The 15,204-nt window shown below is 49.5% G+C and overlaps 1 protein-coding gene across 2 annotated transcripts in view; it reads right to left on the bottom strand.

Annotated features, from left to right (window-relative positions):
• Positions 1-15,204, bottom strand: part of DNAAF9 (dynein axonemal assembly factor 9) — an 85,569-nt gene that overhangs the window by 33,163 nt on the left and 37,202 nt on the right. For both annotated transcript variants that reach the window (XR_012234352.1, XM_073586757.1), the window contains exons 10-16: positions 12,469-12,604; positions 6,798-6,879; positions 5,361-5,397; positions 3,023-3,110; positions 1,076-1,152; positions 632-676; positions 295-340 (exon numbers count right to left, since the gene is read on the bottom strand). Coding sequence is in view for 1 of the 2 variants with exons in the window: in XM_073586757.1 (XP_073442858.1) it covers positions 295-340; positions 632-676; positions 1,076-1,152; positions 3,023-3,110; positions 5,361-5,397; positions 6,798-6,879; positions 12,469-12,604 (511 nt within the window). In the remaining variant the exon portion in view is untranslated. The remainder of the gene's footprint in view (positions 1-294; positions 341-631; positions 677-1,075; positions 1,153-3,022; positions 3,111-5,360; positions 5,398-6,797; positions 6,880-12,468; positions 12,605-15,204) is intronic.

The following is a 15,204-nucleotide window of genomic DNA, read 5'->3' as shown; positions in this document are numbered from 1 at the left end:
TCAGCTGCACCCTCACTGATCAGCAGTCGGCAGAAAAGTACAGCTCCATTTTCTGTGAAGTGGACGCTCCTGGTATTGCAGCTCAGCACTTACGGCAGTGACTAGGAGCAGATATGCAGTTCAGAGAGCGGCCACTACACAGATGGTGGCGCTGTGGTGTTCTCATGCAGCATTCGCCCGAGCTGCCATGGCTCATTGATGGTGACACAAGGTGTCAGACCACAAATTATCTGATTTTTTTTAAGCCTTAAAAAAACCTTTAAGACCATTCCACAGATATTGAGCCGCACTTACAGTTTTAATTAAGTCTGTGCTGTCCTCATGGTCCAAAGGGAGGATCCTAAAGGAGAAAAATAGGAGTAAGTTTGTATGTCTGCATTAGATGTGATTGGGGCAGCACAACCTCCGCTTGCCGTCAGTGAATGTGGCCACGTCCGGCTCTCACTCATCTACACAGACGGCTGCACTCAGATCATGGGCGACCCCTCAGCTGCATCTGTCAGTGCCTGCTGGGAGCTGTAGTGCCACCACAGCCTACACTGAGGCACTAGGACAGGAGTATGTGAGCTGCTGCTGTGTAGATTATGGACTGATACACTGCAACAGACTCCCAGCTGAACAGAATAATTACCTGCCCAGACTGTTCACAGCTTCCATCTGAAATGATACTTTGGACCTAAAACAAGAAGTAGAGGGTATATTACAGCGTATAACAGAGCGTAGATTAGAGCGCAGATTAGAGCGTTGCAACATTTCAATGATTACTGTGTCACAGAGAAGCAGGAGACACAATCACTGAAAACCACAATAAACCCTGTATCCCTGCAGCCACCACCAGAGGGGGCTCACTGCAGACAGCTCACACACAGGGCTCAATGACAGATCAGACAACATCAGGGAAAGTGGGAAATAACACTGGACACACTCAGGGGACACTTCTCCCCCGCCACCCTCGGGGACGAGCCGGGCCGCTGACGTCAGCCATGTTTCCTGTTACTTTAAGACTTAATCACAGGAAAACACAGAAAAATTAATGAACCTGCAAAATGGGAGAAAAACAAAAAAAGAAACAAACCTCAGGGCGGCTTTCATCTGAGCGAGATTAAAGGAGTCCAGTAGCGTCCACAGACTGAGCTCTGCAGCTTCCTTTGCCTGTGAAAAGACGAGACGGAGGTCACGGGGTGGGCCGAGACGGAGGTCACGGGGTGGGCCGAGACGGAGGTCACGGGGTGGGCCGAGACGGAGGTCACGGGGTGGCCCGAGACGGAGGTCACGGGGTGGGCCGAGACGGAGGTCACGGGGTGGGCCGAGACGGAGGTCACGGGGTGGGCCGAGACGGAGGTCACGGGGTGGGCCGAGACGGAGGTCACGGGGTGGGACGAGACGGAGGTCACGGGGTGGGACGAGACGGAGGTCACGGGGTGGGACGAGACGGAGGTCACGGGCTGGGACGAGACGGAGGTCACGGGGTGGGACGAGACGGAGGTCACGGGCTGGGACGAGACGGAGGTCACGGGCTGGGACGAGACGGAGGTCACGGGCTGGGACGAGACGGAGGTCACGGGCTGGGACGAGACGGAGGTCACGGGCTGGGACGAGACGGAGGTCACGGGCTGGGACGAGACGGAGGTCACGGGCTGGGACGAGACGGAGGTCACGGGCTGGGACGAGACGGAGGTCACGGGCTGGGACGAGACGGAGGTCACGGGCTGGGACGAGACGGAGGTCACGGGGTGGGCCGAGACGGAGGTCACGGGGTGGGCCGAGACGGAGGTCACGGGCTGGGCCGAGACGGAGGTCACGGGGTGGGCCGAGACGGAGGTCACGGGCTGGGACGAGACGGAGGGAACGGGGTGGGCCGAGACGGAGGGAACGGGCTGGGACGAGACGGAGGGAACGGGCTGGGACGAGACGGAGGGAACGGGCTGGGACGAGACGGAGGGAACGGGCTGGGACGAGACGGAGGGAACGGGCTGGGACGAGACGGAGGGAACGGGCTGGGACGAGACGGAGGGAACGGGCTGGGACGAGACGGAGGGAACGGGCTGGGACGAGACGGAGGGAACGGGCTGGGACGAGACGGAGGGAACGGGCTGGGACGAGACGGAGGGAACGGGCTGGGACGAGACGGAGGGAACGGGCTGGGACGAGACGGAGGGAACGGGCTGGGACGAGACGGAGGGATCGGGCTGGGACGAGACGGAGGGAACGGGCTGGGACGAGACGGAGGGAACGGGCTGGGACGAGACGGAGGGAACGGGCTGGGACGAGACGGAGGGAACGGGCTGGGACGAGACGGAGGGAACGGGCTGGGACGAGACGGAGGGAACGGGCTGGGACGAGACGGAGGGAACGGGCTGGGACGAGACGGAGGGAACGGGCTGGGATGAGACGGAGGGAACGGGCTGGGACGAGACGGAGGGAACGGGCTGGGACGAGACGGAGGGACCCGGGATCTGAGCGAGGACGGACGCTGACAATGCATGCATCCCCACTGCTGGGCCCTCCGCAATTTTCAGCCGCTCTCAGGTGGTGAAAGGGCAAGGTGGTGGTATCTCTCCAAGTGATTCAAGGCAATCTGCTGCTCTTCGTTATCCCCCACCTCAGGATAAGGAGGGGCTCACAGTGAAATCTCCTGAGTGACTCTGCTCCTCGTTACTGCACAGTCATTACACAGCCTGCACCCTCCAGGAGCCTCCTGAGCTTTCCTGTTATTTCACGGTGGTAATCTCCCCTTTCTCCGGTGCATTATATAGCTGTAACTCCGCAGGGCGGAGGCAGATCGTCGCCCGCGTTCACACACCGCAGCTTTACAGAGACGAGGCTGGACGTGACGAGACATGCTGTGTGACTGGAACTTAGATCATATAATTCCCATAACTATCTGTGTGGACTCCATGTTTCCGACTTCAGCCACCACACCTATGACCTGCAGCTGTTGTGTAACTACAACCCCCATTGTGGTCTGGCAGCTGTAGGCCTGAGTCCCATGGGGTAACTGCTGACCCAATATGGCCGTTACCTTGGAAAAACTGGAATGCTTGACGTAACTTGCGATCCCTGCAAGAACGGCCTCCACCGCTGCGGCGTAGATCTGCGACAGCAACGTGCTAGACGGGAAATCAGACGTGTTACTGAGAGGTCACATTACAGGTACAGGTAGATCTGCCGCCAAGTACATTGATCGGCTATGTATCAGCGATCGGGGGTCACTCACCGACCCGAATTCAACGTTGTTAATACAACGGCTCTGTGTCCGTAGAATAAAATTCTCGGCAGCACGTCCTGCCTACACCAGCGGTGTGCTGCCGATGATGACCACTTTAGTTCTGATCACTCTTCATACGAGCAGTTTTAATGGCTGATTATCTAACAAACACTAGTCCCCAATGATCGACTGGGGAGGGAGCCGCCCCTGAAAGAGCGCAGGAACGGCTACTGATGTGTGCGTGACCAGGAAAGGTGTGGACGGCTGAAACCGGAGCCAGACTCCTCAGGGGCAGAGGATGGAAGACGAGTAGTTACAGGTGCACTGTGCATCGCTGCAGGGGGCCGAGAACAAGCCCAGGCACGACGTCTTATCAGTGACATTCCCATCGCACGAGGCGCCAGCCGGGGCCTCACCGGGGAGCAGGGTTTGAGCAAAGGCTTCCATGTATGAGAGTGGAGCTGAATGCCAGTCTCTAAAGCAGCAGCACAGGATACGGCTTAGTGGTATCTCTGCTATCGGATAGTCCAGAGCAGGAGGCGGACCGGCGGGAGAGGCGACTACCCTGGCGTGAGAGGCGACTACCCTGGCGTGAGAGGCGACTACCCTGGCGGAAGAGGCGACTACCCTGGCGGGAGAGGAGACTACCCTGGCGGGAGAGGAGACTACCCTGGCGGGAGAGGAGACTACCCTGGCGGGAGAGGAGACTACCCTGGCGGGAGAGGAGACTACCCTGGCGGGAGAGGAGACTACCCTGGCGGGAGAGGAGACTACCCTGGCGGGAGAGGAGACTACCCTGGCGGGAGAGGAGACTACCCTGGCGGGAGAGGAGACTACCCTGGCGGGAGAGGAGACTACCCTGGCGGGAGAGGAGACTACCCTGGCGGGAGAGGCGACTACCATGGCGGGAGAGGCGACTACCATGGCGGGAGAGGCGACTACCATGGCGGGAGAGGAGACTACCCTGGCGGGAGAGGAGACTACCCTGGCGGGAGAGGAGACTACCCTGGCGGGAGAGGAGACTACCCTGGCGGGAGAGGCGACTACCCTGGCGGGAGAGGCGACTACCCTGGCGGGAGAGGCGACTACCCTGGCGGGAGAGGCGACTACCCTGGCGGGAGAGGAGACTACCCTGGCGGGAGAGGAGACTACCCTGGCGGGAGAGGAGACTACCCTGGCGGGAGAGGAGACTACCCTGGCGGGAGAGGAGACTACCCTGGCGGGAGAGGAGACTACCCTGGCGGGAGAGGAGACTACCCTGGCGGGAGAGGCGACTACCATGGCGGGAGAGGCGACTACCATGGCGGGAGAGGCGACTACCATGGCGGGAGGCGACTACCATGGCGGGAGAGGAGACTACCCTGGCGGGAGAGGAGACTACCCTGGCGGGAGAGGAGACTACCCTGGCGGGAGAGGAGACTACCCTGGCGGGAGAGGAGACTACCATGGCGGGAGAGGCGACTAGCATGGCGGGAGAGGCGACTAGCATGGCGGGAGAGGCGACTAGCATGGCGGGAGAGGCGACTACCATGGCGGGAGAAGCGACTACCATGGCGGGAGAGGCGACTACCATGGCGGGAGAGGAGACTACCCTGGCGGGAGAGGAGACTACCCTGGCGGGAGAGGCGACTACCCTGGCGGGAGAGGTGACTACCCTAGCAGTAGCTTCCTGATTTATCTAATGCTCTCATGAAGACCACACAATGGCGACGTTCCATTACCGTGGGGTACTGTATAGACGCTCGACAACCTTCTTGCTCAATATAACTTTTACACAAAAGGCACCCTAAACCGAGTCATAGGGGTGAGTGTATTCAGCACAGGGTCCCATCTACAGAAGGTCGGCGATGGGCTCACACGCGTTGATCACAATATACACCAAGACCTCTGGTTCACCTGTGTAGCAATGACAGGATGGGTCATGTCGGCAGGAAGCCGCAGGATGGGGCTGGGATAAGCCGGGGAAATACGGTGCACCTCAAGGAGGGGACAGATCCAGGGGACATTATATGGTGATGCGCAGCCGACACAACAGGAGCCCAATCACAGCAGGCATAACAACATGTGTGGCTGCTAGAGAGCACACAGTACACACAGTGCTGGAGGAGCACGCAGCCTCCCGATAACAGAGTTGCCCACACAGGACACTTACATTTGCTCATTTTTCTTGTGAGTTTCATTATCATGACCTAGAATGATGAAGAAAAAAAAATTAAACTTCTTTTGCTGCATGTGACGATAAAGCAAAGGTTACCTATATAGTAATATGAAGCACAGACGGGAGCACGCTGGGGATCAGGACTAACCCTAATACTGATCGGATCATTCCCAGTAATGGCCCCCAGCATTGGCGATATACACTGGGATTACACACCTGTCACACACGGTCCTCCCTGACAGTCTGATCTTACTGACTGTAACAGCGGCTATTACCCCCCAATTATCAGACACCGGAGCGGAGCAAAAACAGCTGCAGGACCCTGGGCCGGCGGCCATACTCGTCTGCAGGACCCTGGGCCGGCGGCCATACTCGTCTGCAGGACCCTGGGCCGGCGGCCATACTCGTCTGCAGGACCCTGGGCCGGCGGCCATACTCGTCTGCAGGACCCTGGGCCGGCGGCCATACTCGTCTGCAGGACCCTGGGCCGGCGGCCATACTCGTCTGCAGAACCCTGGGCCGGCGGCCATACTCGTCTGCAGAACCCTGGGCCGGCGGCCATACTCGTCTGCAGAACCCTGGGCCGGCGGCCATACTCGTCTGCAGAACCCTGGGCCGGCGGCCATACTCGTCTGCAGAACCCTGGGCCGGCGGCCATACTCGTCTGCAGAACCCTGGGCCGGCGGCCATACTCGTCTGCAGAACCCTGGGCCGGCGGCCATACTCGTCTGCAGAACCCTGGGCCCGCGGCCATACTCGTCTGCAGAACCCTGGACCCGCGGCCATACTCGTCTGCAGAACCCTGGGCCCGCGGCCATACTCGTCTGCAGAACCCTGGGCCCGCGGCCATACTCGTCTGCAGAACCCTGGGCCCGCGGCCATACTCGTCTGCAGAACCCTGGGCCCGCGGCCATACTCGTCTGTAGGACCCTGGGCCGGCAGCCAAACTTGTCTGCAGGACCCTGGGCCGGAGCCATACTTGTCTGCAGGACCCTGGCCCAGCGGCCATACTTATGCGCAGGACCCTGAGCCGGCGGCCATACTTGTGTGTAGGACCCTGGGCCGGCGGCCATACTTGTGTGTAGGACCCTGGGCCGGCGGCCTTACTTGTGTGTAGGACCCTGGGCCAGCGGCCATACTTGTCTGCAGGACCCTGGGCCAGCGGCCAAACTTGTCTGCAGGACCCTGAGCCATCGGCCATACTTATGCGCAGGACCCTGAGCCATCGGCCATACTTGTGTGTAGGACCCTGGGCCGGCGGCCATACTTGTGTGTAGGACCCTGGGCCAGCGGCCATACTTGTCTGCAGGACCCTGGGCCGGCGGCCATACTTGTAGTCCATGACCACTGGATCAGAAAACCTCCTCTATAGGACTGCGCCATGTTATCAAACAAGATGCAGAAAAGTGACACAGAAAGCAGTAAACCCACCTAAGTAAGGGACATGGGTGGTCCCAAAGAAGTACGTCCGGGAACAAGCTAAGGGGCCTTTAGGAGAGATGCACTGGGCCACCTGATAAGAAAAATCACATCTGACATCTCAGTATACACACACAAATACAGTACAGTGATTTCCGAAAGTATTCACTCCCATAGAATCTTTTGTGTTTTGTTACCCAACAACCTGGAATTATGTTTTGGGGTTTTTGTGTTGATTTTTTTCCGGATTTGCATCAGTTTTTTTTTTTTTTTCTCTTCAAACAAACTTTTTATTAATTTTCAATAAAGTCATATTTAACAGCCATTTAGCCTCCTTTCCTATCACAGTTCGCATCAGTTCATGCAAAAAGCAAGCCTACAACTGTGAACATTTGTTTGTTTTTTATTGTGAAGCAGACAACAAAGGACAAAATTCACCTCCCTACAGTCAGTACTTTCTAGAGCCTCCTTTTGTGGTCATTTCAGCTACAAGTCCCATTGGACATGCCGGCATGAGCTTTCCACTGGAATTTTTCCCCATTCCTCAAGGAAAAACTGCTCCAGCTCCTTCAGGTTAGATGTTTCCTATGCTGAACAGCGATCTTCAAGTCTGACCACAGATGCTCCATTGGATTAAGGTTTTGGCTTTCTCTGGGCCGCACCAAAACATTTACACATTTCCCCTTAACCACTTGAGTGTTGGTTTAGCAGTTTCCTTTGGGTCATTGTATTGTTAGATTTGGGACGGAGGTTCAAGTCCCAAATCACTGACAGAGAAACAGGTTTTGTCAAGAATATCCCTGTATTTCTCTCCATCCATCTTCCCCATTGACTCAGACCATTTTCCCTGTCCCTGTTTCCGAAAAACAAAACCACAGTAAAATGCTGCCACCACCATGTTTTACTGTGGGGATGGTGTTATTGGAGTGATGGACTGTGTTGGTTCGGCGCCAGACACAGCGTTTACCTTGGTGGCCAAGAAGTTCAATTTTAGACTCACCTGACCACAGCACGTTCCTCCGAACATTTGGGGAGTCTCCCACATGTCTTTTTGAGTGTAAACATAGGCACTTTCTGCCCATTCTTGGGAACTCTGCAGCTCCTTCAGGGTTACATTTGGTCTCTGTGCTGCCTCTCTGATTAATGCCCTCCTTGCCTAGACTGAATTTTGGTGGATGCCTTCTCTTGGCAGGTTTGTTGTGGTACAATGTTCTTTCCATTTGATGATAAAGGATTTAATGGTGGATCATCAGAGACTGGGGGGGATTTTTTTTTTTTTTTTTTTTAAACCCAACCCTAACTTGTACTTGTCAACAACTTTGTCCCTGACTTGTTTGGAGATCTCCTTGGTCTTCATGATGTTGTTTGGATTTCACCTTGGTCTTCGTGGTGTTGTTCGGATATCTCCTTAGTATTCATGGTGTTGTATGGCGATCTCCTTGGTCCTCATGTTGTTGTATGGCGATCTCCTTGGTCCTCACGGTGTTGCTCGGAGATCTCCTTGGTATCCATGGTGTTGTTCGGAGATCTCCTTGGTCCTCATGGTGTTGTTTGGAGATCTCCTTGGTGTCCATGGTGTTGTTTGGAGATCTCCTTGGTCCTCATAGTGTTGTTTGGAGATCTCCTTAGTCTCCATTGTGTTATTTGGAGATCTTCTTCGTCTTCATGATGTTGTTTGGAGATCTCCTTGGGCTCCATGGTATTGTTCGGAGATCTCCTTGGTCTTCATGGTGTTGTTCGGAGATCTCCTTGTTCTTCAGAGATCTCCTTGTTCTTCAAGGTGGTGTTTGGTTAGTGGTGTCTCTTGTTAATGGTGTTGCAGCCTCTGTGGCCTTTCAGAAAAGGTCAAGTGTATATACTGACAGACATATGTCAGTTAAGGTACTGTCACACTTAGCGATATCGCTAGCAATATCTCTATAACTTGTGACATTATAGCGATATTGCTAGCGATATCGCTGTGTCTGATACTTACCTACGACCGGCTCTCCCGCTGGTTATCGCTGATCGCGCGAGAACGTCCAGGACTGTTTCTCGTCGTCAGCTTCCGGCGACGCTTCCTGTGGAGAGACGAGCGACGCGTGGAGCCGGGCGGGAGGATGTCAGGATCGCCTAGTGTGACAGGTAAGTAGCAACCCCAGACCCCTGCAATCTCGCTGGTGAGATCTGCCTGTGTGGCAGCTCACTAGCGACCACTTAGCGATGTACCAGCGATCCTGACCGCGTCATATCGCTAGTCGGGATCGCTGGTACATCGCTAAGTGTGACAGTACCTTTAGATTGCACACAGCTGGACGTCCTGTCATTAAGCAGGTGATTTTTAGAGGCTTCATAGCAAAAGAAGTGAATACACATGCATGGGCCAATTTTTAGTTATTTGATCCCATAAATTTAATGTATGCCGATATTTTTCTCACTGTGATGCCACACACATAAATCAGATAACAAAATATTTACACACAGGTTGTAATGTAACAAAACAGGAAAAAAGTTAAGGAGGTGAATATTTTTGCAATACACTGTATATACACACAACTACACAGTATATACACACATATAAATAAATGCAGAAATAGTCAATATCCAAGTACAGTGTACTGATATCAGTACTAGAGAAATACTGAGGAGATGTGAATGTAGTTTATGTGACTGCACCAGCAGAATAGTGAGTGCAGCTCTGGGGTATAATACAGGAAGTAACTCAGGATCAGTAATGTAATGTATGTACACAGTGACTGCACCAGCAGAATAGTGAGTGCAGCTCTAGTGTATAATACAGGATGTAACTCAGGATCAGTAATGTAATGTATGTACACAGTGACTGCACCAGCAGAATAGTGAGTGCAGCTCTGGGGTATAATACAGGATGTAACTCAGGATCAGTAATGTAATGTATGTACACAGTGACTGCACCAGCAGAATAGTGAGTGCAGCTCTGGGGTATAATACAGGAAGTAACTCAGGATCAGTGATGTATGTACACAGTGACTGCACCAGCGGAATAGTGAGTGCAGCTCTAGTGTAAAACACAGGATGTAACTCAGGATCAGTAATGTAATGCATGTGTACAGTGACAGCACCAGCAGAATAGTGAATGCAGCACTGGGGTATAATACAGAATGTAACTCAGGATCAGTAATGTATGTACACAGTGACTGCACCAGCAGAATAGTGAATGCAGCTCTGGGGTATAATACAGGATGCAACTCAGGATCAGTAATGTAATGTATGTACACAATGACTGCACCAGCAGAATAGTGAGTGCAGCTCTGGAGTAATACAGGAGGTAACTCAGGATCAGTAATGTAATGTATGTACACAGTGACTGCACCAGCAGAACAGTGAGTGCAGCTCTGGAGTATAATACAGGATGTAACTCAGGATCAGTAATGTAATGTATGTACACAGTGACTGCACCAGCAGAATAGTGCGTGCAGCTCTGGAGTATAATACAGGATGTAACTCAGGATCAGTAATGTAATGTATGTACACAGTGACTACACCAGCAGAATAGTGAGTGCAGCTCTGGAGTATAATATAGGATGTAACTCAGGATCAGTAATGTAATGTATGTACACAGTGACTACACCAGCAGAATAGTGAGTGCAGCTCTGGAGTATAATATAGGATGTAACTCAGGATCAGTAATGTAATGTATGTACACAGTGACTACACCAGCAGAATAGTGAGTGCAGCTCTGGAGTATAATATAGGATGTAACTCAGGATCAGTAATGTAATGTATGTACACAGTGACTACACCAGCAGAATAGTGAGTGCAGCTCTGGAGTATAATATAGGATGTAACTCAGGATCAGTAATGTAATGTATGTACACAGTGACTACACCAGCAGAATAGTGAGTGCAGCTCTGGAGTATAATATAGGATGTAACTCAGGATCAGTAATGTAATGTATGTACACAGTGACTGCACCAGCAGAATAGTGAGTGCAGCTCTGGAGTATAATACAGGATGTAACTCAGGATCAGTTATGTATGTACACAGTGACTGCACCAGCAGAATAGTGAGTGCAGCTCTGGGGTATAATACAGGATATAACTCAGGATCAGTAATGTAATGTATGTACACAGTTATTGCACTAGCAGAATAGTGAATGCAGCTCTGGAGTATAATACAGGATGTAACTCAGGATCAGTAATGTAATGTATGTACACAGTGACTGCACCAGCAGAATAAAGAATGCAGCTCTGGAGTATAATACAGGATGTAACTCAGGATCAGTAATGTAATGTATGTACACAGTGACTGCACCAGCAGAATAGTGAGTGCAGCTCTGGGATATAATAAAGGATGTAACTCAGGATCAGCAATGTAATGTATGTACACAGTGACTGCACCAGCAGAATAGTGAGTGCAGCTCTGGAGTATAATAAAGGATGTAACTCAGGATCAGTAATGTAATGTATGTACACAGTGACTGCACCAGCAGAATAGTGAGTGCAGCTCTGGAGTAATACAGGAGGTAACTCAGGATCAGTAATGTAATGTATGTACACATTGACTGCACCAGCAGAATAGTGAGTGCAGCTCTGGAGTATAATAAAGGATGTAACTCAGGATCAGTAATGTAATGTATGTACACAGTGACTACACCAGCAGAATAGTGAGTGCAGCTCTGGAGTATAATATAGGATGTAACTCAGGATCAGTAATGTAATGTATGTACACAGTGACTGCACCAGCAGAATAGTGAGTGCAGCTCTGGAGTATAATACAGGATGTAACTCAGGATCAGTAATGTAATGTATGTACACAGTGACTGCACCAGCAGAATAGTGAGTGCAGCTCTGGAGTATAATAAAGGATGTAACTCAGGATCAGTAATGTAATGTATGTACACAGTGACTACACCAGCAGAATAGTGAGTGCAGCTCTGGAGTATAATATAGGATGTAACTCAGGATCAGTAATGTAATGTATGTACACAGTGACTGCACCAGCAGAATAGTGAGTGCAGCTCTGGAGTATAATACAGGATGTAACTCAGGATCAGTTATGTATGTACACAGTGAATGCACCAGCAGAATAGAGAATGCAGCTCTGGAGTATAATACAGGATGTAACTCAGGATCAGTAATGTAATGTATGTACACAGTTATTGCACTAGCAGAATAGTGAATGCAGCTCTGGAGTATAATACAGGATGTAACTCAGGATCAGTAAAGTAATGTATGTACACAGTGACTGCACCAGCAGAATAGAGAATGCAGCTCTGGAGTGTAATACAGGATGTAACTCAGGATCAGTAATGTATGTACACAGTGACTGCACCAGCAGAATAGTGAGTGCAGCTCTAGTGTATAATACAGGATGTAACTCAGGATCAGTAATGTAATGCATGTGTACAGTGACTGCACCAGCAGAATAGTGAGTGCAGCTCTGGGGTATAATACAGGATGTAACTCAGGATCAGTAATGTATGTACACAGTGACTGCACCAGCAGAATAGTGAATGCAGCTCTGGGGTATAATACAGGATGTAACTCAGGATCAGTAATGTAATGTATGTACACAGTGACTACACCAGCAGAATAGTGAGTGCAGCTCTGGAGTATAATACAGGATGTAACTCAGGGTCAGTAAAGGGTAATCATATGACATGTTATGAAGGTCTTCGGCAGATCACATGGCTATAAAGCATTACAGGATGCTGTTTCTTTACCATGTGTTTCGCTGTGCTGCCTCCAGGTCCCGTGTTCCTGACCAAGTGGCCTTCTGACGGGAATATAAAATTGCCGGGCTTCAAGTTCTCTTTGGTGGAATGGCTGCCGAACAGCACAAAGGGTTGTCTGAAAGGACTACATGGAGAAGATTAAATAATTAGAAAAGGCAAAACAGCTGCTCCACATGTGACTGAAAGCTCAAGAAGGAGGCAGAACTTAGACACACGAGAAGCAGAAGCAGGAAAGACAAAACCTTACAAGACTATACAGCGACTATAATGAAAATATTCAACATCCATCTACAAAAAGTATGCGCTAAAGGGTCAAACAGTAGACAGAAAACTTAACCAGCATGACAAGTCTGACACACGACAGTATTAGTTATATTCTTGTTCATAAGGAGCAGTATTATAGTAGTTATATTCTTGTACATACGAGCAGTATTATAGTAGTTATATTCTTGTACATAGGGGCAGTATTATAGTAGTTATATTCTTGTACATAGGGGGCAGTATTATAGTAGTTATATTCTTGTACATAGGAGCAGTATTATAGTAGTTATATTCTTGTACATAGGAGCAGTATTATAGTAGTTTTATTCTTGTACATAGGGGCAGTATTATAGTAGTTATATTCTTGCACATAGTGGCAGTATTATAGTAGTTATATTCTTGTACATAGGAGCAGTATTATAGCAGTTAAATTCTTGTACATAGGAGCAGTATTATAGTAGTTATATTCTTGTACATAGGAGCAGTATTATAGTAGTTTTATTCTTGTACATAGGGGCAGTATTATAGTAGTTTTATTTTTGGACATAGGGGCAGTATTATACAGTCATGGCCAAAAGTATTGACACCCCTGCAATTCTGTCAGATAATACTCAGTTTCTTCCTGAAAATGATTGCAAATACAAATTCTTTGGTATTATTATCTTCATTTAATTTGTCTTAAATGAAAAAACACAAAAAGAATTGTCCTAAAGCCAAATTGGATATAATTCCACATCAAACATAAAAAAGAGGGTGGACAAAAGTATTGGCACTGTTCGAAAAAACATTTGATGCTTCTCTAATTTGTGTAATTAACAGCACCTATAACTTACCTGTGGCACCTAACAGGTGTTGGCAATAACTAAATCACACTTGCAGCCAGTTGACATGGATTAAAGTTGACTCAACCTCTGTCCTGTGTCCTTGTGTGTACCACATTGAGCATGGAGAAAAGAAAGAAGACCAAAGAACTGTCTGAGGACTTGAGAAACCAAATTGTGAGGAAGCATGAGCAATCTCAAGGCTACAAGTCCATCTCCAAAGACCTGAATGTTCCTGTGTCTACCGTGCGCAGTGTCATCAAGAAGTGTAAAGCCCATGGCACTGTGGCTAACCTCCCTAGATGTGGCCGGAAAAGAAAAATTGACAAGAGATTTCAACGCAAGATTGTGCGGATGTTGGATAAAGAACCTCCACTAACATCCAAACAAGTTCAAGCTGCCCTGCAGTCCGAGGGTACAACGGTGTCAACCCGTACTATCCGTCGGTGTCTGAATGAAAAGGGACTGTATGGTAGGAGACCCAGGAAGACTCCACTTCTTACCCCGAGACATAAAAAAGCCACGCTGGAGTTTGCCAAAACTTACCTGAAAAAGCCTAAAACATTTTGGAAGAATGTTCTCTGGTCAGATGAGACAAAAGTAGAGCTTTTAGGGCAAAAGCATCAACATAGAGTTTACAGGAGAAAAAAAGAGGAATTCAAAGAAAAGTACACGGTCCCTACAGTCAAACATGGTGGAGGTTCCCTGATGTTTTGGGGTTGCTTTGCTGCCTCTGGCACTGGACTGCTTGACCATGTGCATGGCATTATGAAGTCAGAAGACTACCAACAAATTTTGCAGCATAATTTAGGGCCCAGTGTGAGAAAGCTGGGTCTACCTCAGAGGTCATGGGTCTTCCAGCAGGACAATAACCCAAAACACACTTCAAAAAGCACTAGAAAATGGTTTGAGAGAAAGCACTGGAGACTTCTAAGGTGGCCAGCAATGAGTCCAGACCTGAATCCCATAGAACACCTGTGGAGAGATCTAAAAATGGCAGTTTGGAGAAGGCACCCTTCAAATATCAGGGACCTGGAGTTGTTTGCCAAAGAAGAATGGTCTAAAATTCCAGCAGAGCATTGTAAGAAACTCATTGATGGTTACCGGAAGCGGTTGGTCGCAGTTATTTTGGCTAAAGGTTGTGCAACCAAGTATTAGGCTGAGGGTGCCAATACTTTTGTCCGGCCCATTTTTGGAGTTTTGTGTGAAATGATCAATGTTTTGCTTTTTGCTTCATTCTCTTTTGTGTTTTTTCATTTAAGACAAATTAAATGAAGATAATAATACCAAAGAATTTGTGTTTGCAATCATTTTCAGGAAGAAACTGAATATTATCTGACAGAATTGCAGGGGTGTCAATACTTTTGGCCATGACTGTAGTAGTTATATTCTTGTACATAGGAGCAGTATTATAGTAGTTATATTCTTGTACATAGGAGCAGTACTATAGTAGTTATATTCTTGTACATAGGAGCAGTATTATAGTAGTTATATTCTTGTACATAGCAGTATTATAGTAGTTATATTCTTGTACATAGGAGCAGTACTATAGTAGTTATATTCTTGTACATAGGAGCAGTATTATAGTAGTTATATTGTTGTACATAGGGGCAGTATTATAGTGGTTATATTCTTGTACATA

The sequence above is a fragment of the Dendrobates tinctorius genome, unplaced genomic scaffold (assembly GCF_039654945.1).
Source record: "Dendrobates tinctorius isolate UK_male_01 unplaced genomic scaffold, ASM3965494v1 ptg000095l, whole genome shotgun sequence".
Taxonomy (NCBI): domain Eukaryota; kingdom Metazoa; phylum Chordata; class Amphibia; order Anura; family Dendrobatidae; genus Dendrobates; species Dendrobates tinctorius.
Note: the sequence above shows the minus strand (reverse complement) of the source record. Positions and strands in the feature narration are given on the sequence as shown.